Genomic DNA, 24,453 nt, shown 5'->3' with positions numbered 1-24,453 from the left:
GCAACAGTTTTTCTAGAATGCATTGTCCACTGGGCAGCACAGGTGTGAGAGCTTACAGTATGTGGTTGTTTGTGATAAATCCCGACAATAAGAGGTGGACAAGGATGGAGAGAGGTGAAGGAGAAGAGAGGAGGGATCGAACAAAAGAAAAGACCTTGGTAAGGAGTGTTACGCCATGACATTTTTAAAGGGACCGTAGGTAGGTAAGCCTGTGGTGAATAGATGAAGCATTAAATGGCCACGAAAGATCTCAAGATCTCTCATCTCAAATCAGCCAGCCTGCTCTTTAACACTTCAATATTCTATATATTCCCGGCTCCTGGTTGTCGAGTTCTAAAAATGTTAAATCCAGCAGACAGCAGTGCTGGGAGGGAGATATATACATACTGTATATATTCACAGTAGCAGTCAAAAGTTTGGACACACCTACTCATTCAAGGGTTTTTCTATATTTTTACTATTTTCTACATTGTAAAACAATAGTGAAGACATCAACACTATGAAATAACACACACGGAATCATGTAGTAACCAAAAAAGTGTTAAACAAATCAAAATATATTTCATATTTGAGATTCTTCAAAGTAGTCCCCCTTTGCCTTGATGACAGCTTTGGGATTATGGTTCCATTTGGGACACAGCCGAGGTATCTAGGTAGAGTTGCAGCGACTAGTGTAGTAATAATAGCCCCGTGTCATGAGTGGTGTGGCAGTGCAAGCTGAGTGGTGCCTGGACCACAGCGGTCTCCTCTCACCTGGGAGTGACTCAGTCAATAACACACACACAACATTCTCATAGCTAACTGCTAGTTGTCATGGAGAATTTCAGCAGGCCCTATGAAAGGAGCTATGGTGAAATTACAACCGAATACCCAATTAGGGGGAAATCACAGACTAGAATAAAGAGGAGGAGAGGGGGGGGAAGAGGGGGAGTTGTCGCCATGTTCGATTAGCGGAGGCGTCCGTCAAAGAAAGAGTAAATCTCACCTGGTGAGAAACTCCACGACGGCATCGCCGAGAAACTCCAGCCGCTCGTTGTGATTGATCCTGAAAAGAGAGAGAGAGAGAAATGAAGAAAGAGACATGAAGGCAGAGAGGAGAGAGAGGTGTTTATTAGGTCTCAGTCTATCGTATATCAGACATTTACACAGGAACCACAGGTCTCTGAGACAGACCAAATCAACACAATCTGGCAAATATCAGGTGTGAAAATCCAATAGCGACCTGAAATATGGCCTGTACATGTTTGAATCAAGTTTATTAATTCTTCAAGCGTATTCATTCAGCCTCAAACTTTCACAAATCTATAGCACACAATGCAAAGGTGTTTTGGAATAAAAAAGGCCCCTGCATCAGAGGTTGGTGACGATGCTTAAGCTCACTCATGGAACTAAGTGCAGGGCCAAACCGCATAGCAAAACAGCAACTGCTTGGCTTAGGGACATTGCATTCGCTAGGTATACACTACCGGTCAAAAGTATTAGAACACCTACTCATTCAAGGGTTTTTCATTATTTTTTTTACTATTTTCTACATTGTAGAATAATAGTGAAGAAACCAAAACTATGAAATAATACATATGGAATCATGTATAGTGGTTGCTCCACTAAAAGTTTTGCGATTATGCCGCGGTACTTAGAGGTCATTTGTGGTTTAGTACAGTACCCTGCGTCACCACTTCATTGCTCCAGACCAGAGCAAGGGGGAGTTAGAGCACTGATTATGCTTTTGGGTCCTACTGTGTCTCTGACAATGAATGGGTGACATAAACCTAAATAGAAACTGATAATTGTGCACATCTTCAGTATTACTCACTAAAAATGTTGTTACACTAAGGTTTTGATTATTTTATTTTGCTCTGATTATTTTGCTCTTACTGTAGTACTCTCCCGACCAGTCATGTTGTACAGGGCAACGGTCTAAGACACTGCATAGCAAACAAGCTGTGTTGCTACAGATGCTGGTTCAATACCCGTGCGGTCCTTGACTGGGAGACCCATGAGATGACTAGGTTTTTGGTTTCTCTCCCTCTAAAAACAGAAATAAATAATTTTAAACAACAAACTAGCTTTATTTATAAATGAGTAACAATGTCTCACCCCATGTTCAAGAATGGCCTTTTTCTTGTTCATTTTACGTTATTTGAAAACGAAATCTTCAAAATATTGTTATTTTTAAAACAAAGCGATTATTATTATTAAGTTAGAGTTATATATTAAAAAAAAGCCCCTTGGATATTCTCACAGATATATTATTAACCCTGTTATTAGCAGGACAATATATATTGGTCATGGCTCCCGAGTGGCGCACATTGGGATTGCCTTGCAGTTCTCCAGCTGTATCCACTGAAACACTGGTCGGGGTGCAAGGTGCAAGGTTCAAGGCACGGGATGGGCCGCAGAGCCGTGCACAGAAGACGGACCTAGCCCATGGGAAGGAAGGGGGGGGGGGGGGGGTGGACCCCCACCACGCCCCACTGGGTAGCGGGGAGCAACACTTTAAGGGGCATTGCACTAATAATGGCGCTGACTAGGGTAACATTCCCGCTGTTCTTAGTGCCTGTCTGCACGTTCAAACTAAAACAATGTAACTAATAATGCAGTGAAAAATGACCCTTAGATATGAATTCGTAGGGCAGATATGGTTAAATATTCAAGCATTAGACATCTCACTAAAAGGCGTCAGTCAAAAGTTATACTTAAATTGAACGAAAAATGACATGAAAAGCACATATTTGTAAATCCCAAACTCTGAAAGTAATTGGAAAGGTAGATACAAATTATTTGTGACATTGTGGATACAATAAGGAACGTAAACAATATGCTGTGTTTTTATTTACAGTAGTGATGGCCAGCTGGTGGCATTTTGAAAACAGGTTTTCAAACACTTGTAGCCCGATTAGCAGGACAATAGACTCTTTATAGCCCGGCTACTGTAGGTGTGAACATCCCCCTACCTGCAAAAAAATGACATGGCGACCAAAGAGAAGAGACAAAATGGACATCGTTTTCATCAAGCCAGCTTCTTTCTATGGTGCTACCCGTTCCAGGTTTAGGACCGTAACCATGAGAGGACTTGACAATGAGCCGGAGAGGATCACCAAAACTGGTCAAACTAGCAATAATGTGTACCAGTTGTTGACACTTAAATAATGTGTCAGAACGTTGCAACTTTCTAAAGGACGAACCCCTGTAGTAATCAAAAAAGTTTTAATCAAATCAAAATATATTTTATAGTTGAGATTCTTCAAATAGAAACCCTTTGCCTTGATGACAGCTTTGCACACTCTTGGCATTCGCTCAACCAGCTCCATGACGTAGTCACCTGGAATGCATTTCAATTAACAGGTATGCCTTGTTGAAAGGTCATTTGTGGAATTTCCTTCCTTCTTAATGCGTTTGAGCCAATCAGTTGTGTTGTGACAAGGTAGGGGTGGTATACAGAATATAGTCCTATTTGGTAAAAGACCAAGTCCATATTATGGCAAGAACAGCTCAAATAAGCAAAGAGAAATGACAGTACATCATTACTTTAAGACATGAAGGTCAGTCAATATGGAAAATGTCAAGTACTTTGAAAGAAACCAAGCGCTCTGATGAAACTTGCTCTCATGAGGACCGCCACAGGAATGGAAGACCCAGAGTTACCTCTGCTGCAGAGGATAATTTCATTAGAGTTACCAGCCTCAGAAATTGTAGCCCAAATAAATGCTTCACAAAGTTCAAGTAACACACATCTCAACATCAACTGTTCAGAGGACACTGCGTGAATCAGGCCGTCATGGTCAAATTGCTGCAAAGAAACCACTCCTAAAGGACACCAAAGAACATTAGATGGTTGGAAATTTGTCCTTTGGTTTGGAGTTCAAATTGGAGATTTTTGATTCCAACCGCCATAAGCAGCCAACAAGTGCTCAGCATATGTGGGAACTCCTTCAAGACTGTTGGAAAAGCATTACAGGTGAAGCTGGTTGAGAGAATGTCAAGCATGTGCAAAGCTGTCATCAAGGCAAAGGGTGGCTATTTGAAGAACCTCAAATATAAAATATATTTTGATTTGTTTAACACTTTTTTGGTTACTACATGATTCCGTATGTGTTATTTCATAGTGTTGATGTCTTCACCATAGTTTTACAATGTAGAAAATAGTAAAAATAAAGAAAAACTCTTGAATGAGTAGGTGTTCTAAAACTTTTGACCGGTAGTGTACATTACATAATGGATTGGAATAAGAATAACCCCAGCATCAGAAGTTGGTGACATTGCTTAGACCTCCTTATGGAAGTAGTGCCTACCTGGAGGGGGAGGGGTCATCTTGTCCAAGACGAGACATGATGTTGATCAAGGTGTTGATTCCTGACCAATCAGACAGAGGTTGGTTAGTCAGCATAGACAACAGAAACATCCATCAGTCAATATTGATGACGTGTGCGTGTGCACGTTTTGTATTCTACTGTAGGTACCCACCCTTCTTCCTCATGTACATGTGGTGGACCTTTCTGTCCCCATACTTGGGCTGGCGGATGCCGCAGTTGGACAGGGAGTTACGGGCGTGGTCCGGGTTCATGCCAAAGTTCAGGTGGTGGCTGGGGTGAGTCATGGCCAACTGAAAAGAGAGGGAGAAGAAGTCTGAATCTGCTGATGGTGATGGGCGATTCTTCTGGGACCGTATGTGTCACCATCTGAATGGATCAATTGAGCTACAGTATGTACTCATCGGAATTAGCATCCCAAAAATTATGAATCAAATGGAAAGAAGTATAAATAAATCAAGTATTTTGGAACAAATAAAGCCAGTTAGCACACTGGAAGATCTACATATATTCCCCACCACTGTGCTTTGTTTGGAAAGCAGGGCGTCTGTCTCATCCGAACATCGTCGCCCGAGGAACAACAGGGAAAAGAGAAGATGCCTGTAGTACTCTCAGTAAGACGTGCCGAGCATTTATCAATCTAACATTATCAAAATGTAGCTTCTGTCAGCAAAAACACTAACTCATCTCTCCTCTCAACGGACTGCTCGGGTTTCCAACTTAAAATCAATTTCAAGCTCCAATGAGATACATGTAAAAAGTTAACAGAGGGGGTTTCAATATCATCAGTCCAGGCGCCACCAGGGTTGTATCCTTGAACAGAAACAAATCAATTTGTGTTCTAACTAAAAGAAACAGAAGTGCGTTCAACAGTTCAGAACTATTTGACCTTGCACGAGTCGAAGTCGAGCACAACTCTTGTCCTCTTGTCTGAAAGGTTGACACAAAAAATACTTGGAATTCTAAATGATCCCTGTTGGTCAAACAGAGAAATGTCAGACACGTCGGCTGTGTCCCGAATGGCACTCTATGAGCCCTGGTCGAACGAAGTGCACTGCACAGAGAAAATGGTGCCTTTCGGGATGCAACCGTCGAGTGGCAAAGACAGTGCACTTAATCCTCCTTCTCAGAGTTAACGTTACACTTGAAAAGACTCAGAATCTAACGGCTGCCTCAGACCACTTGTTGAACAGCTAAATGCGTCGTCAGATGCTTTTTTTTGCCCTCCCACGTCACTTTATACACAGAAGATCTCCGCAAAACTTTGTGGGTTATCCGTCTCTATGTGACCATGACAATCTTCAGAACAAAGTTGCCTACAAATACAAACAAGCACTGTATAAAAAGACGCTTCAAATGAAAACCGAGACGATGGCATTAAAATAAACCGTAAGCTATAGGCCTATTTCAATCATATTGAAATAAAATGTCATGTTCAATCATTTGAGTTCTACTTTTCTATTGGTAGGCTACTGTCTGTAATTGTATCAGTATAGTTCATGATGTGTGGCCTAACATGTGCGCAATGATGTGCCAAATCTGTGATTTTGTGCATTTTTATTGGGTAGTCATTAGAATAGGCACGCCTTAATATTTGCATAATCTCCCTAGGAGCTGATCCATCGTCAGTATTGTGAAATAATTAAAATATATGTTAAGGAAAGACTTGAATAGAGAAAGCAGCGCTCCCTTTCATTTGATCCTATCAGTATAGACTCATGATCCAACGACGCACTTTGCGACCGTTCCCTCTGCGTGGTGTTTTGGGAAACGCATGTGACATCTTCAGCCGTTGTAGGAATGATGCATCGTAAAAAAATATATAATAATTAAACACACATAATCCTACATTCCATCGCTATCGCGAAACCGGTTTCTGGAGAGGATGCTAGTCTGTCAAAATTATGACTGCATGAAGTTATGGGGCTTTGGATGTACTGACCATTGCATTGTCTACTGGCTGCTCAACAGCCTTTGGCTAAACATGAGTAATCATGATAGATGAACCTGCTAGTCATCTATAAACCTTTGAACATCTTGAAGAACGATCTGGCCTTAATGGCTCTTATAATCTCCAACCGGCACAGGCAGAAGAGGACTGGCCACCCCTCAGAGCCTGGTTCCTCTCTAGGTTTCTTCCTAGGTTCCTGCCTTTCTGGGGAGTTTTTCCTAGCCCCGGTGGTTCTACATCTGCATTGCTTGCTGTTTAAGGATGTTTTTTTAGATATATAAGCACTCTGACATCTGCTGATGGAAAAAGGGCTTTATAAATACATTTGATTTGATAATTCAGGCAGAAAGTCTGTATGTGTCTCAAATGGCAACCTATCCCATTATATTCCTTATATAGTGCACTACTTTTGACCAGGGCACAAGGGGAATAAGGTCCCATTTGGAATGCAGTTTGAAACTTGACAGAAACATTTTGTTATATGAATACATAAAAAATTTATAAGCAGCAACATGTTGTCTCGATCAATGCAAAGACACCCTTTTTGCAAGATCAATCATTGTCTCAGAGACAAAATAAAATTAAAAAATGAAAGGAATTGGAGCATAAATTAGACTACATTAATTATGTTGGAAATTAGACATACGAAAACATGATCCACTTTGGTGCCTCTTGCACGTGTCACCAGCATATACACACACACACACACAGAGAGAGAGAGAGAGAGAGAGAGATGACATCTGAGATGGGGCTGTGGTAGAGTTTTACAGTTTAATTATTGAGGACCTTCGGGCCGTCTCTGTTCCTGGGGAGAAGGGGGAGGTGGGTGAGGGAAGAGAGGAGTGGTGGGGGTGGTAGAAGAGAATGTAGAGCAGGGGTGACAAAACTGAGCGGTGGAGATGGTTGTTTAAAGAACAGAAGAGAAGACGAGGGGGCAGGCAGGAGATCCTCGACGATGCTTGCATGTCTCCAACCGTCACTACATCTTTAACCGAAAACGATCTTGTAATCAAGAGCTCCCCTGCAGGACAATAGAGGGAAATACAGGAGATGGACTGGTGCTGTTACTAGTGTGTGTGGTGTGTGGTGTGTGGTGTGTGTGTGTGTGTGTGTGTGTGTGTGTGTAAGGCCTCTACCATCAGCCAGGGCTATCTATTTAACAATAATGATGACATGCCATCATTACTACCACACAAAGGTAAGGCCACTTCCTATCACACACACATCAGACAGACACACAATACCGCAGGTTAACACATGCATGCAAGCGAGCACAATAACACACATCTAAATTAGGGAGGCTTTACAGGGTCCGTGAAAATGCAGGAATCCTGACTAGGTCTTTAGGTGTCTTTTCATTTGCCATGTTCGTTACCCCCTACCCCTTTCGGACATACCAAAAAGCAAGTCAAATAAAGCAGGCATGGTAAATGAGTGGGATCTCTGTCTGTGAACGAAAGGGTAAGAGGGCTTTGAGTGTACGAGCATGAGGCAACAGTCAACCACCCCCCTTTCTTTAAGCACGAATACAACACATTCATTTCTAATGTATCAGGTCTCTGTATGACAGTTCTCCAATTGTGCTGGAGAAAGCACTGCGGCTAATGCTGAGAGCTCTGGAAGGCTCCAGCCCTGATGGGCTGTGTGCGTGTACGTGCGCGCGTCTCTCTCACCTGTAACAGACAGCGCTCCTTGAAGACGTAGCCAATCAGGTCGTCCAGGTGCTTCAGACACTGGTGGTAGCGGATGTGGTGGGTCAACACTGGTAACATCATAGCATGCTGCGGAGAGAGAGAGAGAGAGAGAGAGGGGGGGGGATAAGTGGACGAAGTGAGAAAGAGGTGGAGAGAGACGGTAAGAGGGAAGGGAGAGAGAACATGGCATAATCAAATCAGACAGTCATTATTAAGTGGCGCTTCGGCCGAGAGGGAGATGAAATAATCACGAGTCCAATCAGTGTGCATGTGTTCTTCGCCGTGAGGAGAAATTAAGAGTTGTGGGGGAAATTCAAATGTTGACACGGACGAATCAGGACCTGCCGACAGGTCCTGCCTGTGCAGAGACGTAGCCGGTGTCAAAGAAAACAAATAAAGGGAAAGACAGAAATAAACAAAAATACAGAAAGACAAAGACAGAGAGGGGTGAGCGAGCGAGAAAGAGAGAAGGAGAGAGGCGAGGGAGAGACCGCGCGAGTAAATGAGAGAAAGAGAGTAACCAATATGAGCTATCATTAGCGGGAGTCTCATCAGTCCGTACTAGGAGAACAGTGGGGGAGCGTTGTGTAGCGGTGGAACACCCATTAACCCGGCACCACCGTGTAAGAGCAGGCTGGGCTGCATGTTTTAATTAGTGTTACCAGGGGAGCCCGGGGCTCCTACAGGTCAGTCAAATGAGCTGCGTCGCTCGCTCTCTCCTCTTTCCCTCTGCTCCATCTTTTTCTCTCTCTCTCTCTCATCTCCCTGTTCCTTTCTCTCTCTCTCCCCGTTTGTCTTTATCTCTCTCTCTGTGCTAACCACTAACCCACACAGCCCCAGAGCTGATCAGTCAGCCCACCCCTGGCCCTCGACTGCCTACCCACCGCCCACATCTACACCACTCTAAGGCCTTGTTAACCACCCAATTAACAAAGCAAGACCGTGTCTCAGTGTCTCAACCCATCAGACTCGCTCAAATTAGGCTACTGCTCGAGTGGCTGAGATAACATTAGCATGGGTCCACTCCCAGACCAATTTACTCACTGGGTACTCAGTAGGAGACGATGGGGAGGGGTGTAGGAGTGTGTGTGTAGGAGTGTGTGTGTGTGTCTGTGTGGAGGCAGGAGTGTGTGTGTGTGTGTGTGTGTGTGTGTGTGTGTGTGTGTGTGTGTGTGTGTGTGTGTGTGTGTGTGTGTGTGTGATTGTGTCTGTGTGGGGGCAGGTGTGTGTGTGTGTGTTTAGGGGTAGGAGTGATTGTGTCTGTGTGGGGGCAGGTGTAGGTAGGGGTAGGAGTGATTGTGTGGGAGCAGTTTTGTGTGTGTAGGAGTGATTGTGTGGGGGCAGGTGTGTGTGTGTGTGTAGGGTTAGGAGTGATTGTGTCTGTGTGGAGGCAGAAGTGTGTGTGTGTAGGAGTAATTGTGTCTGTGTGGGGGCAGGTGTGTTTAGGGGTAGGAGGGATTGTGTCTGTGTGGGGACAGGTGTGTGTTTGTGAGAATGAGATGGCTGATGTGCCGTCAGTGTTAGCCTCTAGCTACCGGCCAAGAAACTGCTCTGGGTTGTTGCCCCCCCCCCCCGCCGGGTTGTGCTGTGGCGGAGATCTTTGTGGGCTATACTTGGCCTTGTCTCAGGATGGTAAGTTGGTGGCTGAAGATATCCCTCTAGTGGTGTGGGGGCTGTGCTTTGGCAAAGTGGGTGGGGTTATATCCTTCCTGTTTGCCCCTGTCCGGGGGTATCATCGGATGGGGCCACAGTGTCTCCTGACCCCTCCTGTCTCAGCCTCCAGTATTTATGCTGCAGTAGTTTGTGTCGGGGGGCTAGGGTCAGTTTGTTATATCTGGAGTACTTCTCCTGTCTTATCCGGTGTCCTGTGTGAATTTAAGTATGCTCTCTCTAATTCTCTCTGTCTCTCTTTCTTTCTCTCTCTCTCTCTCTCTCGGGGGACCAGAGCCCTAGGACGATGCCTCAGGACTACCTGGCATGATGACTCCTGCTGTCCCCAGTCCACCTGGCCGTGCTGCTGCTCCAGTTTCAACTGTTCTGCCTGCGGCTATGGAACCCTGACCTGTGCTACCTGTCCCAGACCTGCTGTTTTCAACTCTCTAGAGACCGCAGGAGCGGTAGAGATACTCTTAATGATCGGCTATGAAAAGCCAACTGACATTTACTCCTGAGGTGCTGACTTGCTGCACAATCGACAACTACTGTGATTATTATTATTTGACCATGCTGGTCATCTATGAACATTTGAACATCTTGACCATGTTCTGTTATAATCTCCACCCGGCACAACCAGAAGAGGACTGGCCACCCCTCATAGCCTGGTTCCTCTCTAGGTTTTGGCCTTTCTAGGGAGTTTTTCCTAGCCACCGTGCTTCTACACCTGCATTGCTTGCTGTTTGGGGTTTTAGGCTGGGTTTCTGTACAGCACTTTGAGATATCAGCTGATGTAAATACATTTTATTTTATATATACCTTTGTTTGCTATGCGTGGCTGACGTTATGGTATGACGCTAGAATAACCAACAGGTGGTAGGGTGTGTATCTATGTGTGAGTGAGCATCCATGTTTGTGCATCTGTGCATAGGTGTGCTGCGTGTCGGAGAGGACAGTGTACATTGTGTGCGTGTGGGGCAGCAAAGCGTCTCTCCTGCCTACCTGACAGAGGTCAGAGCGGACGCCAGTCTTCCAGAAGCCCTGGCTGCTGAGCTCCACGGTCACCTCCCGGCGCATGGTGTTCTTCTGGCGGATCTTCTGAAGGGCCTCCTGATAAAACACCACCCGTGCATTATTAAGCCTAGTGTGTGTGTGTGTCAGATCAGAGCTTCCTGACAAAACACACATACATTATTGATCCACTGGGTTAGTGCTGCTGCTACAGGGGACAGCCAAACATCTTTACAACACACAATGTCTGTTAACCCAGAAGTAAAATATTGCGTCATTTGGTCAGCTGCGTGATTAACTTGAGTTCATACTTGGTAGAAAATTGAGAGTTGAGAGCAAGAATGACGTCTCCACCCTCACAAAAGGGAACTCTCAGCTAAAGCTTCCCCCCTACCAGGGTGTGCACATGAGCAAAACACTCGAGACAAAGTCGTTTAAGCACCGCCTTCGCTCAACCCTGATACGTCCACATAACCAGTGATGAAAACCCCAAAACCAGAACTAATGCTGTTCGTTATCTCGTGCATCTCGTTCAGACACAGCAGATTTTTTCGGTCGACTCGCAGAATCTGCCCACGGGAGATTACACCACACACAGTTAAACATTCAGGAACACACACACACACAGAGACAGAGACAGAGAGAGAGAGAGAGAGATGCAAATCTACCAGACGCACACAAACAGGTATACAGAACGCACATACAGCTATCTCTCCTTCCTCCCCTCTCTCCAGGTAGTGCTCCAATGTGTGCGGGCGTGTGTGCGAGAGAGCTGGAAACTGGACCAGCAGCCAGCACGGGCTCCAACACACACACAGTGCTTTCACAGACACACGCACCGCACACACACACTTGGTTGTCTAGAAACCCCAAAATCAGTGGTTCTAGGGCTAAAGTGTACACAGTGTCTGCCCCTGCAGAAGAGCAGACAACTGGTAACACAGCGAGGGGAGGTCTGCACCAGAGACATTCCAAGTACCAAAATGTTACTACTTTTGACAACTACTTTTTCCTGACATTCCTGACATATTTCCTGACATTTCTTTTTTAATTTTACCCCCTTTTCTCCCCAATTTTCATGGTATCCAATCGCTAGTAATTACAATCTTGTCTCATCGCTACAACTCCCGTACCGGCTCTGGAGAGACAAAGGTCGAAAGCCATGCGTCCTCCGAAGCACAACTCAACCAAGCCGCACTGCTTCTTAACACAGAGCGCCTCCAACCCGGGAGCCAGCCGCACCAATGTGTTGGAGGAAACACCGTGCACCTGGCCCCCTCGGTTAGCGCGCACTGCGCCCGGCCCGCCACAGGAGTCGCTGGAGCGCGATGAGACAAGGATATCCCTACCGGCCAAACCCTCCCTAACCCGGACAACGCTAGGCCAATTGTGCGTCCCGGCTGCGACAGAGCCTGGGCGCGAACCCAGAGACTCTGGTGGCGCAGCTAGCACTGCGATGCAGTGCCCTCGACCACTGCGCCACCCGGGAGGCAGCACATGACTAGATATTTAGGACACAAAAAATATGCAGCGAGTCAGTGGCTGCTGCACACACATACAATTGCTTCGGAGTTGTTAAAAGAATGTTTTGATATTTCTATATGAGCGATCCAGAAATAATCTCGACCGACATGCATCTCTCGCGCTTCAGACAATGATTTCACGAGTCCAATTTCACGATATGCCTAAATACTTAACATGATGTAGGTAATTAAATAATACAAAAAAAAATTGTTTATTTATATGTCTAGTGGTTTTATTTAAAGTCATCCCTTTGGAGCTCAACATTATGTAAAAAATAAAATAGCCTAAAGTTGGGCAATTAAAGGAATCTTGGGCTTATGCTAACTTTGTGTTCGACGAAAATGACATACCTTTAAAACCAATAATGTATATAAACTCCGGAATGCTGATGCTATGTACTGGCCATTGAGAGGCTTTATTGGCACTCCCCAGTAGGAGCAGTCCGCCATAGGAATGAATGGAATTCTACAGTATTTCAATGAAAAATGTTTCAAGGACAAAATTAAATGTATTAAAGTAATTTTTTTAAAACATTGATTTTAAACAGTTTTTTAATTTGTATGTTTAGTTCACATAATATAGAGTTCTCATCTGGTGACTGGTGATGCCTCATTGCGATGAGTTATTCCCCATCACTTGCAACAATGCCAATGCGTCATCACCATCTTTTCTTTGCGGTACCTCAAACTGTCGTGATTACCAGCCGAGATAAACTTTTATGAGTTGATTTGACTCCTGGCTCAGAGCTTGGACAGTGTCTTATCATCCTAAAAACCTACTCTGGGAGTTTTGTTGTGTCTTAAAAACAGATTTTAACAGGATTCCTAGGACCTTTCCGGAGATTCTTTGTGGATACAGGCCACGGTCTGGGCTGAGAGAGTATATCTACGAATCAGAAACAGGACTTGGAACATGTCTGTCAGCACATCGGTCTTCTCTGGTGGTACCGTTGTGCCAGTAACCAAAAGGTTGCTGGATCGAATCCCTGAGCTGACATGGTAAAAATCTGTCGTTCTGCCCGAGCAAGGCAGTTTAACCCACTGTTCCCCTGGTGACGAAGACGTGGATGTCAATAAAGGCAGCCCCCCCGCACGTCTCTGATTCAGAGGGGTTGGGTTAAATGCGGAAGACACATTTCAGTTGAACACAATCAGTTGGACAACTGACTAGGTATCCCCCTTTCCAATGGGCCATCGTCAAAACGGGGACGGATGGTACAGGTAGCTGCCAAAATAAAGGAAACGGCAACATAAAGTGTCTTAATAGGGCATTGAGCCAGAACAGCTTCATTACACCTTGGAACAGATTCTAAAAGTGTAGTCTGGGTGAGATTCCGTTATTTGGCGTTTTGTTGATGGTGCATGAAAACAAAACGGGCGCCGTCTCAGGTGCCGCTCCAGAATCTCCTATAAAAGTGTTCAATTGGGTTGAGATCTGGGGACAGACACACCCTTTAAACCCCCTATGCTCCTCTGAGACCCCTCTTTCAAAGTCGCTGTGATCTTGCCAAGGCAGCAAAATAATGGGCAACAGGCCATTTGTATAGCGTAATGGCTTAATTAACTCAGGAACCACACCTGTGTAGAAGCACATGATTTTAATATACTTTGTATCCCTCATTACTCAAGTGTTCCCTTTATTTTTGCAGTTACTTGGATCTCTGTCACAGTGCCTAAATTACCCATGATACAGTCTGGAATGGAAGGGCAGGATTTTCTGTCGACGGCAAGGAAAGAAAAACAAAAACATTAATAAATACCATCCTACTTTGACCTGCGCATCAAAGAGAACACGGTCACACACACTGCCATCCATCAGCGGGATGCCACACACACTGCCATCCACAGGGTATTTTAATTACATTATAAGGACATGGAAGTAAGTATTTAGATATTTTTTATTTGAAAAGACAAGTAGTTAAATACACTTGGAAAGTATTTGAAAATTCTCAAATATATGGACCCAAGAAATACACCAAATACATGGACCCAAATACACTGCATTTTTGTATTTATTTATTTTACCTTTATTTAGCCCATGTATTCTTATTTATTTATTTTATTTAACCTTTATTTAACTAGGCAAGTCAGTTAAGAACAAATTCTTATTTACAATGACGGCCTAGGAACAGCGGGTTCTTGCATTGTTCAGGGCAGAACAACATATTTTTATCTTGTCAGGTCGGGGATTCGATCCAGCAACCTTTCGGTTACTGGCCCAACGCTCTAACCACTAGGCTACCTGCCTTTCCATAGCTGCCAGTCATTTTAAATTTGAAAACACTTTCAAGTACTAGGCTATTTATAGGAAACTATTTGAAAATACTTTCAAATTCCAATAGAAGTTGTTGATTTGGGCCACATTATTTAAAAATAGACCGAAAATAAGTATTTAAATAACAATAATAGTGTGTGTGTGTGCGCGCGTTGACAGGCAGCTATGTTTGAAGCATATCAAAGCGGCCGGCCAGGGGCCCTGTATCCTCCAACTGGGGTGCAACACGTCTGTCTCTAGGGGCAGACAGAGGCACCCTCTGGGATTCTCTCTGGGGCAAGAGGCCCCAACACATCGGAACTGACCCTGCAGTGCATCCCAAATAGTCTCCTATTTCTTATATAGTGCACTACTTTTGAACAGGGCTCCTAGGGCACCCTATTCCCCACGTAGTGCAATGCATATGACTACGGTCAAAAGTAGTGCACTTCATAGGGAATAGGGTGCAATTGGGGTCTCTGGTCAAGAGAAGGTCACCATGTAGGAAATAGGACGCCCTATGGGATTCGTACATTACAGTGACAAAGGGCCATACAGGCAGTCACCCGTCTAGAGCACCAACCAACTTCTCTGATGAGATGAAAAGCTTCTTTCCCCAATTTAAGGGCTCTGGTTTGGTCGCAGCGTTCATTTGACATTATTCAGCACAAAAGAACAGATGAACGTGTACCCGGCCTGTGGATGAACAAGTGGTACACGAACACTCACAGACACTCACACTCCTAATGAAGTTCCCAGGGGGTTGGGGATAATAGAAGTGTTGCTGTATTGTCATGGGTGGGTGAAGACACGCTGAAATAGCGGACCCTTGGAGATGTGATGGCCTGGTGTGTGTGTGTGGTGAACTAATTGCTCTATAGGTTGACAGTGGGAATATCAGTAACTGTAAGCGACACTACCGGAGCCCCTAGCCAGTGCTACCTGGAAATACGCTAATTGACTGTGCGCTTAAGACACAGACACACACACAGACACACAGTCTGAGCTGGAGCTACACCAGCCTCGACAGCAGCTACTTTAGAAAGTAACACATAGCTCAACAAAGGCAATAGAAGCAAGCGGAGACAAAATACATATAGATGAAACGAAGCTATAGACAGTGGTTGCAGCCTTAATGGCAACCTATTTCCTTCACAGAGCACTAGATTAGAGATCGACCGATTATGATTCTTCAACGCAGATACCGATTATTGGAGGACCCAAAAAAGTCGATACCGATTAAATCGTCCGATCTTTTTTATTATTATTAAAAAAAAAATGTAATAATGACAATTACAACAATACTGAATTAACACTTTTATTTTAACTTAATATAATACATCAATCAAATCAATTTAGCCTCAAATAAATAATGAATTTGGTGAAAATAATGCAAAAACAAAGTGGTAGAGAAGAAAGTAAAAGTGCAATATGTGCCATGTAAAAAAAGCTAACGTTTAAGTTCCTTGCTCAGAACATATGAAAGCTGGTGGTTCCTTTTAACATGAGTCTTCAATATTCCCAGGTAAGAAGTTTTAGGTTGAGGATATTATAGGAATTATAGGACTATTTCTCTCTATACCATTTGTATTTCATATACCTTTGACTATTGGATGTTCTTATAGGCACTTTAGTATTGCCAGTGTAACAGTATAGCTTCCGTCCCTCTCCTCGCCCCTCCCTGGGCTCGAACCAGGAACACATCGACAACAGCCACCCTCGAAGCATCATTACGCATCGCTCCACAAAAGCCGCGGCCCATGCAGAGCAAGGGGAACAACTACTCCAAGTCTCAGAGCGAGTGACGTTTGAAACGCTATTAGCGCGCACCCCAGCCTAATCTCGGGAGTTGATAGGCTTCAAGTCATAAAGAGCGCAAGCATTGCGAAGAGCATGAAGCATTGCGAAGAGCTGCTGGCAAACGCACGAAAGTGCTGTTTGAATGAATGCTTACGAGGCTGCTGCTGCCTACCAACGCTCAGTCAGACTGCTCTATCAAATATCAAATCATAGACTTAATTATAACATAATAACACACAGAAATACGAGCATTAGGTCATGAATATGGTCAAATCCGGGAAACTATCATATCGAAAATAAAACTTTTATTCTTTCAGTGAAATACGGAACCGTTCCATATTTTATCTAACGGGTGGCTTCCATAAGTCTAAATATTCCTGTTACATTGCACAACCTTCAATGTTATGTCATAATTACGTAAAATTCTGGCAAATTAGTTCGCAACGAGCCAGGCGGCCCAAACTGCTGCATATACCCTGACTCTGTTGCACAGAACGCAAGAGAAGTGACACAATTTCCCTAGTTAAAATAAATTCATGTTAGCAGGCAATATTAACTAAATATGCAGGTTTAAAAATATATACTTGTGTATTGATTTTAAGAAAGGCGTTGATGCTTATGATTAGGTACACACTGTGCAACGACAGTGCTTTTTTCGCGAATGTGCTTGTTAAATCACCCTTTTGCGAAGTAGGCTGTGATTCAATGATAAATTAACCGCATCGATTATATGCAACGCAGAACAAGCTAGATAAACTAGTAATATCATCAACCATGTGTAGTTAACTAGTGATTATGTTAAGATTGATTGACATTAAGATTAAACTGACATTTACTCCTGAGGTGCTGACTTGCTGCACCCTCGACAACTACTGTGATTATTATTATTTGACCATGCTGGTCATTTATGAACATTTGAACATCTTGGCCATGTTCTGTTATAATCTCCACCCGGCACAGCCAGAAGAGGACTGGCCACCCCTCATAGCCTGGTTCCTCTCTAGGTTTCTTCCTAGGTTTTGGCCTTTCTAGGGAATTTTTCCTAGCCACCGTGCTTCTACACCTGCATTGCTTGATGTTTGGGGTTTTAGGCTGGGTTTCTGTACAGCACTTTGAGATATCAGCTGATGTAAGAAGGGCTATATAAATACATTTGATTTAGATTTTTTATAAGATATGTTTAATGCTACCTAGCATCTTACCGTGGCTCCTTGCTGCACTCGCATAACAGGTAGTCAGCCTGCCAAGCAGTCTCCTCGTGGAGTGCAATGTAATCGGCCATGATCGGTGTCCAAAAATGCCAATTACCGATTGTTATGAAAACTTGAAATCGGCCCTAATTAAAATCAGCCATTCCGATTAATCGGTCGACCTCTACACTAGATGTCACCAGGGCCCATGTGGCTCTGGTCAAAAGCACTATTTAGGGAATAGGTTTGCCATTTGGAACCCATGCAGTGAATGCGGTATTAAGAGATCAGGACCTCAGCACTGCAGCACACGGCTACAATCTGGTGTTAGATGGTTCTAGTAATTACACCAGTACACGTTTCAGCCTCACGCTCCTGTGAAATTGCATGAAGCTGGCATGCGTCATACTTAATTATAATGAGGCCAGGGAGATGTACTGTAGTGTGTGGTACCCACCTCCCTCTGTGTAAGCTTCTGCTTGTCTATCTGCTTGACCTTGGGGCTGTTAGCCAGCAGGTGGCGTAGTTTCACATAGCTCTTCCACAGCTTCTGGTACCTGGGGGGGGGGAGAAGTCAAGCTGTGGCTCAGAACAACATATCAATATTTCAACAGCACTGACCATTATTTAACATTATTTAACAGTAGCCTCCAGACATTACTCCATTAGTCTGCTCTGTGTGTGTGTGTTTTGGACTGGGATGGCTCTTCTGTAGGTCTCCTGTTTCAGACCAGAGAGGCCGGTGAGTCCGCTTTCACCCACCCAGGCAGTAGAGATACAACAGTATATAAGCGCTGGTTGGTTGTTGTAAGACTAGTTCACTCACTGTTCACTCTTCTGTAAAGTACCGCAGTTACATGTGTGTGTGGCAAGAGAAGGGAAGTCTCTCCACATGCCACGATAACAATCTATTAGGTTTTGGTCTTAATTTGCGTTTGAAAAGGACACTGTTGTGGGATAGGTGATAATAATGGACCATTGAAAAACCTCCTCAGATGGACTGACTCTAGTAATGAGACTAACTGTGACTCTGCCCATCTCTGACCGCTTCTCTCCATTAAGGCTCTTTCCTCATTTATAGCCGAAGTTATTCAATTATATGAGTAGCGGCCGGCTGGACAGGGAGAGAGAGAAACATGCTGTAGAGAGGACTGGAGATGAGGGGAATTATAATTAGGGAGTTTTAATACGGCGACTTCATTAGTGAACGGTGAAGAGGGAGACTGAGGCAGAGACGGCTTTACCGCCGTGATTACCGGCTCACCACCGGCCTAACGGCGTGTGTTTGTACGGCAGCCGGGGGACGCGGCAGAGAAGAGGAGGGCAGGGTGAAGCTGCAGCCTGGAAGGCCTCCCTCCCCAACCAGCTCACATGACCTTTCAGAAGATCCACTCTGTGCTCTCAGGATGCCACAGGCTGGTGTGTGTGTCTGCCACAAACTCTTTCATTAACATATGCTGCATGCCTGCCGTCGCTCTCTCGTTTACACTCGTTCCCCACCTTCTGCTTCCAACTCCTCTTTCGCTCTCTTTTTCTTTCACTCCCTCGATCTGCCCTCCCTCTGTGGCCCTCCATAGAGATACTGTGGTTAGAACGACCCTAAACATTATTTTCTAAGGCAAGGAAACAGGAAGGGGCAGCTTAACATATGCAGCCGTGTCCTCTCTCTTCCTCTCTCCCCCGCTCACTCTCCTCTCTGTGGCATTGCCATCAATGCAATTAAAGCCAACTGTCGTTAATGATGTCCCCATCCGCCCATAAATTTGTCGTCTGCGGCTTCGAGGTTTGCGGGGAGTGTGCGCGCGTGTGTGACCGCAGCAAGAGAGCACAGAGACAGACTGAAGGTCGGACATCCCTAACATTAAGAAAAGGTGACTAACATCACTCAAATGACACAGACCTGAACAGATACACAATACTCGCAGGGATTCATGAGAAGATCTCTCTCCTGTTTACGGATAAAGCCTTCTATCCCTCATCATCGGCATCTATTCCCTTCATAGTGCACTACTTTTGACCAGGGCTCAAATCAAAAGTAGTGCACTATAAAGTGAATAGGGTGCCATTCGGGATGGGCCCCTAATCTTCTTAAAGTATCTGACAGGAACCCTGTCACAGATAAGAGACACAGACAACAAAGAGAAACTAGCCGAAGAGTTTCACTTTTGATTGGCGCTTGTTTTGGTTGTTATTGTTGCTTTCTCTACACTTCGGAGACGAAAGCAGAGGATAATTTAATATACAGTAAGCTTTTGGTAATTATGCACAGGCACAGTACAGTATTCCCTCTACTCTTCTGTGTGTGTGTGTGTGTGTGTGTGTGTGTGTGTGTGTGTGTGTGTGTGTGTGTGTGTGTGTGTGTGTGTGTGTGTGTGTGTGTGTGTGTGTGATTACTATTCACGAGACAAACCGTGCCGTTCCCACGGCGACAGCGCCCGGCGGAACCTTAGGACCCCGTGACGACGCATGTGAAAATGTCACGCCAATCTTTCTCTCCCACCCGCTCTCCGACATTCCCCCTCTCTCAACACAGAAGAGTGCCACCATCAACCGTCCTGTGAGAGATGCTTTGAATAAGCAGTGTGGGGAACGGGGGAGAACGAAGGGAAAGGAGTGTGTCTTGAGGGAGGGGGAGTATACAGTAGTGTTTGTGGGCGGGGAGGATCAGAGGCAGGGGGGAGTGTAGTATAGGTCCTGGGTGGTTGGCCGAGTTACAGGGGGGGGGGGGGGGCTCTGGCGTAGCTGAGCTGGGCAGTAGGAAGAGACCCTGGGTGGCGAGGGGGTGGGGTTGAGGTTTGCGGGTTACAGGGGGGATCTTACTGGGGGTCCCCAGCGTAGCTGAGCTGGGCGGGCCGGATCCCGAAATGGACGATGATGGGGAAGGTGATGACCTCTGGATTGAACTGCTCTCTGTCCAGCTGGTCAATACGCACAGAGCTAGGCTTCTGAAACAACAACACAAAGACTATGAGACCAGGGAACATATGGATAAAGTGTCTCAGAGTAATGATCTAAGACCTGTCCATACAAATCTTATTTATTACGGTCTAAAAAGCTAAACTGATCCTACATCAGCACTCCTACTCAGAGACGCTTGACACACAGACTCAGATCCTATCAGACTTTGGTAAGTACATTGTTGTGTTATGTTACAAAAAGAGCATGTGAATTCATAGAAATGTGCACTCAAAAGTGCAAACCCTGCCAATCTAGCACTCTATCAATCACAGGCACACACCCTACGGACCCTGTTGCACTTTATGGAATAGGGTGCCATTTTGAATACAGTCCATGAAAGTGCTCTTGTCCTCTCTCACCATGCCAGGGTTGGTGACGATCATGCCCTTGCACTCCTCTGCGTACTTCTGCCACTTCAGTTCCTCCCACTGCAGCATGTCAGCTATCTCCTCCTCAGGGACCAGAGGCTTGGAGCTCCGCAGGAGGTAGAGGAGAACCTGGTGCATGGAGAGCACCTCCTTACCGCCGTCTGACACGGAGGGACAAACACAGAGATCGTGAGATACACAGACAAACACGCATCCAGAAACACATGCACACAGAGAAACAAGACCGACAGACCGAGACAGACGGAAACACAGAGAACATGCAACGCGACAAGGTCAAGTACACAATCAGGTCTAGACACTCATGCAAAATTGATTGATCTCCATTTACAAAAATGTTTGCATGGACAGATACTCGGAAAATCCATAGATCTGAATTTCAACGCATTAAGAGGACAACTCATGTGCACACACACACACTCATGCAGACAAAGTAAAATACAACAGCATGCAGTACAAACATTCTCCAGCAGAGAGAGAGAGTTTTCTGAAGAAGGGACAGTCTCACCAGGTAAGAAGCGGACAAAGCGAGGCATGAAGTGGAACTTCTGACATCCAGGAGATTGGTTGTCCCACTCTGGACCTGCGTGGGGAAACAACAAAGATACTGAAAATAAGATGAACCGTTTACACCTTCAGTCTCAAAATCGAATTTTATTGGTCGCATACACATTTTGCAGATGTTATCGCAGGTGCATCGAAATGATTACGTTTCAAGCTCCAACAGTACACCTAACAATACACACAAATCCCCAAAATGGAAATAAAGAAATATACGAACAAGCAGTGTCAGAGTCCGGAATATACACTACCAGTCAAAAGTCTTAGAACAAGGTTTTTTCTTTAATTTTACTATTTTCAACATTGTAGAATTATAGTGGAGATATTAAAACTATGAAAGAACACATATGGAATCATGTAGTAACCAAAAAAGTGTAGTAACCAAAAAACCTACATTATTCTACAATGTAGAAAATAGTACAAATAAAGAAAAACTCTTGAATGAGTAGGTGTTCTAAAACTTTTGACGAGTAGTGTATATATACATACAGAAAAGTATGTGGACACCCCTTCAATATGCACGTGGACACCACCCTTTGGCTATTCAGCACCACCCATTGCTGACAGGTGTATAACATCGAGCACACAGCCATGAAATCTCCATAGACAAACGTTGGCAGTAGAATGGCCATACTGAAGAGCTCAGTGACTTAACGTGGCACCAACATAGGATTGCCACCTTTCCAAAAAGTCTGTTTGTCAAATTCCTGCTCTGCTAGATCTGCCCCGGTCAATTGTAAGTGCTGTATTTGTGAATTGGAAAAGTGTCTAGGAGCAACCATGGCTAAGCCCTAAAGTGGTAGGCCACACAAGCTCACAGAACAGGATCGCCGAGTGCTGAAGTGCGTAAAAATCACCTGTCCTCAGTTGCAACACACACTACCAAGTTCTAAACTGCCTCTGGAAGCAATATATACACACTACCGTTCAAAAGTTTGGGGTCACTTTGAAATGTCCTTGTTTTTAAAGAAAAGCACATATTTTGTGCATTAAAATAGCATTAAACTGATCAGAAATACAGTGTAGACATTGTTAATGTTGTAAATGACTATTGTAGCTGGAAACGGCAGATTTGATATGGAATATCTACATAGGCGTACAGAGGTCCATTATCAGCAATCATCACTCCTGTGTTCCAATGGCACATTGTGTTAGCTAATCCAAGTTTATCATTTTAAAAAGGCTAACTGACCATTAGAAAACCATTTTGCAATTATGTTAGAAAAGCTGAAAACTGTTGTACTGATTAAAAAAGCAATGAAACTGGCGTTCTCTAGACTAGTTGAGTATCTGGAGCATCAGCATTTTTGGGTTCGATTACAGGCTCAAAATGGCCAGAAACAAAGAACTTTCTTCTGAAACTCGTCAGTCTATTCTTCTTCTGAGAAATTAAGGCTATTCCTTGTGAGAAAATGCCAAGAAACCTGAAGATCTGGTACAACGCTGTGTACTACTCCCTTCACAGAACAGTGCTAACTGGCTCTAACCAGAATAGAAAGAGTGGGAGGCCCCGGTGCACAACTGAGCAAGAGGACAAGTACATTAGAGTGTCTAGTTTGAGAAACAGATGCCTCACAAGTCCTCAACTGGCAGCTTCATTAAATAGTACCCGCAAAACACCAGTCTCAACGTCAACAGTCAAGAAGCGACTCCGTGATGCTGGCCTTCTAGGCAGAGTTCCTCTGTGTTATTTTGCCCATCTTAATCTTTTCTTTTTATTTGCCAGTCTGAGATATGGCCTTTTCTTTGCAACTCTACCCAGAAAACCAACATCCCGGGAGGAATGCAGGAATGTCCACCAGAGGTGTTGCCAGAGAATTGAATGTTCCTCTCTCTACCATAAGCTGCCTTATATTTTTGGTCAGTATGTATGTATACATGCATGTGTATGTGTATCAACAGAATGGACAGTATATGAATAGGAAAGGTGTGTACAGCAGTAGTGATTTCAGATGAGCCTTGAGATAAATAGTGTACAGCAGTAGTGATTTCAGATGAGCCTTGAGATAAATAGTGTATACTATTTATCTCAAGGCTCATCTGAAATCACTACTGCTGTACACACCTTTTGTGTATGTATATATATATATATATATATATACACACACACTATTTAACAGTCTGATGGCCTCTTGGTCCCAGATTTGATGCACCTGTACTAGAAGGCGGAAACAGGTGCTGGCGTGCAAACAATGGAGTTGGAAACAGTTGGCAAACAGTTGGAGAAGTGCGTGGCCAAGCAGTCATGGGTGAACAGGGAGGGAGTACAGGTGCCTATCCCCTAGTGCCTGGGAGGTAATGGGTAGGAGCTAGTGGGTAGTATGGTGTGTTGTTCACCTGTGAGGTTCCAGTCATAGAGCTCCAGTATATCCTGGAATAGGTAGGAAGAGAACAGCTCCAGTCCTTTCACACAGTAGTTCTGAACATGGAAATAGGGAAACAAAGGGTTATATATCTCTCTCTCAAGCATCTTAATGCTGATATATGTAACCTGATAGTCAAATCTAGTTCCCCAATCTTTGGCTTGCAACGCTTCTTTATCAGGCCATTCAGCTGGTGTAGGTTAAAAACAAACTCTACTTCTTTACGGCCTTGGGTGAGAAGACTAGGGGGGGGGGGGGGGCTAACCAGAAGAACAACAACCTTTTAACTCCAATTACAGAGGAGAAAGCAATAGCGAGAGACCCCAAAGAATTTGAAAACAAATTCAATGTTGATACTATTAGGTGAAATACCAGTGTGCCATCACAGCAGCAAGATTTGTGATCTGTTGCCACAAGAAAAGGGCAAACAGTGAAAAGCAAACCCCATGTTTATATTTATTTTTCCTGTTGTACTTTAACCAGTGGTGTAAAGTACCTAAGTAAAAATACACTGCTCAAAAAAATAAAGGGAACACTTAAAAAACATAATGTAACTCCAAGTCAATCACACTTCTGTGAAATCAAACTGTCCACTTAGGAAGCAACACTGATTGACAATAAATTTCACATGCTGTTGTGCAAATGGAATAGACAAAAGGTGGAAATTATAGGCAATTAGCAAGACACCCCCCAAAACAGGAGTGATTCTGCAGGTGGTGACCACAGACCACTTCTCAGTTCCTATGCTTCCTGGCTGATGTTTTGGTCACTTTTGAATGCTGGCGGTGCTCTCACTCTA

At 44.3% G+C, this 24,453-nt stretch overlaps 1 protein-coding gene across 4 annotated transcripts in view; it reads right to left on the bottom strand.

The window, feature by feature from the left end:
* Window positions 1-24,453, bottom strand: part of drosha (drosha ribonuclease III) — a 125,731-nt gene that overhangs the window by 88,629 nt on the left and 12,649 nt on the right. For all 4 annotated transcript variants that reach the window (XM_055881250.1, XM_055881249.1, XM_055881252.1 and 1 more), the window contains 10 exons: window positions 23,629-23,710; window positions 21,239-21,313; window positions 20,704-20,873; window positions 20,207-20,331; window positions 17,844-17,943; window positions 10,611-10,718; window positions 7,935-8,042; window positions 4,465-4,603; window positions 4,293-4,353; window positions 986-1,045 (listed from right to left, as the gene is read on the bottom strand). In XM_055881250.1, the coding sequence (XP_055737225.1) occupies window positions 986-1,045; window positions 4,293-4,353; window positions 4,465-4,603; window positions 7,935-8,042; window positions 10,611-10,718; window positions 17,844-17,943; window positions 20,207-20,331; window positions 20,704-20,873; window positions 21,239-21,313; window positions 23,629-23,710 (1,028 nt within the window). The remainder of the gene's footprint in view (window positions 1-985; window positions 1,046-4,292; window positions 4,354-4,464; window positions 4,604-7,934; window positions 8,043-10,610; window positions 10,719-17,843; window positions 17,944-20,206; window positions 20,332-20,703; window positions 20,874-21,238; window positions 21,314-23,628; window positions 23,711-24,453) is intronic.

The sequence above is a fragment of the Salvelinus fontinalis genome, chromosome 25 (genome assembly GCF_029448725.1).
Source record: "Salvelinus fontinalis isolate EN_2023a chromosome 25, ASM2944872v1, whole genome shotgun sequence".
Classification (NCBI taxonomy): Eukaryota; Metazoa; Chordata; class Actinopteri; order Salmoniformes; family Salmonidae; genus Salvelinus; species Salvelinus fontinalis.
Note: the sequence above shows the minus strand (reverse complement) of the source record. Positions and strands in the feature narration are given on the sequence as shown.